Consider the following 1,077-nt stretch of genomic DNA (forward strand, 5'->3'; position numbering starts at 1 on the left):
TTGTGGAGGGCAGCAGCGATGGCTCGGGCAGTGCTGGACATGGGGTGGTGTGTCTCGGTAGCTGGGGCATGATAGGCCAAGGCTAACACCATACGCCGTGGCCAGAGCTCGAAAGGGGTGGGAACGTCCTTAGCCAGGCCGTAGAAGGGGTGCCGAGCTGTTGGGGCGGCAGGGGAGGGCAGGGGAGGGAGCTGACTGAGTCCCTGGACCCTGGCGTAGACGCAAGTGAGATGGGTGTAAATCATCCCCGAGCGATACACTGGGGCCCATTGCATACGCCCGTCGTTGCCGCGCTCCACTGGGGCCGCTGGGTTGCCCTGACACATCATAACCATAAACTCCGGACGGGTGGGCCATCGCCCGTGCACGGCAACGATATCGGCTAGACATCGTAGCCGGTTGCATGCACCATGGCTACACCACCGTCGAGTTGGGGGGGAGTTGACAATGCGAGCTGCACATTTGCCATTCGACATGGTGGGCTCGTAGGTCATGAGCCACACCGGAAGCTGTATAGTTGTCGCTGGGGTGAGGGGCAGCTGAATGCGCCGATCCATCGGTGTAGCCGATCACTGTCTCCACCCATCCATCCACAGAGGGTGTAGTTCCCACAGCATGAACCACCTCGACTTGTAGTGGGGTGGTATAATAAGAAGTCAAATGGACAGGATGCACGATGGAGCCGACCCATAGACCTCTCAAACTGGCGTAATACCAGTGGTTGCCAAAGTTGACGGTTAGGTGTTACCAGGGACATGGCACGTTGAAGGATCTGTAGCCGTTGTGCACGGATCCTGGACGCAACGTGAGGTAGCCCAAGGCCTAGTTTCGAGTCAAACTGCAGGCTTGCAGCCAGCAGAGGACTGTAACGGTCTGTAGGGATAATCTTGCGGCCGAGGATGTAGCGGTTGAGCATAGACTGCCAGCTCTGCACCATGGCGGGTGGCACAGGTAGAGCGGCCGTAACATGCCACAAGAGTGAGAGCATGACAGTATTGGCCAGCAACCGACGCCCTTGGAGCGTACGAGCACGGCAGCCCCATTGTTGGAAGCTGGCCATAAACCTCTCGTGGACGA

General features: G+C 58.7%; 1 protein-coding gene across 1 annotated transcript; it reads right to left on the reverse strand.

The window, feature by feature from the left end:
- Positions 1-82: 82 nt before the first annotated feature.
- On the reverse strand, positions 83-1,060 carry H257_15983 (hypothetical protein; the record flags this gene model as incomplete). Its single annotated transcript, XM_009844302.1, has 3 exons — positions 83-210; positions 278-539; positions 749-1,060. 3 exons carry the CDS (start codon positions 1,058-1,060, stop codon positions 83-85), a joined length of 702 nt encoding a protein of 233 aa, XP_009842604.1.
- Between the last annotated feature and the right edge of the window lie 17 nt (positions 1,061-1,077).

The sequence above is a fragment of the Aphanomyces astaci genome, assembly GCF_000520075.1.
Source record: "Aphanomyces astaci strain APO3 unplaced genomic scaffold supercont1.78, whole genome shotgun sequence".
NCBI lineage: Eukaryota > Oomycota > Saprolegniomycetes > Saprolegniales > Verrucalvaceae > Aphanomyces > Aphanomyces astaci.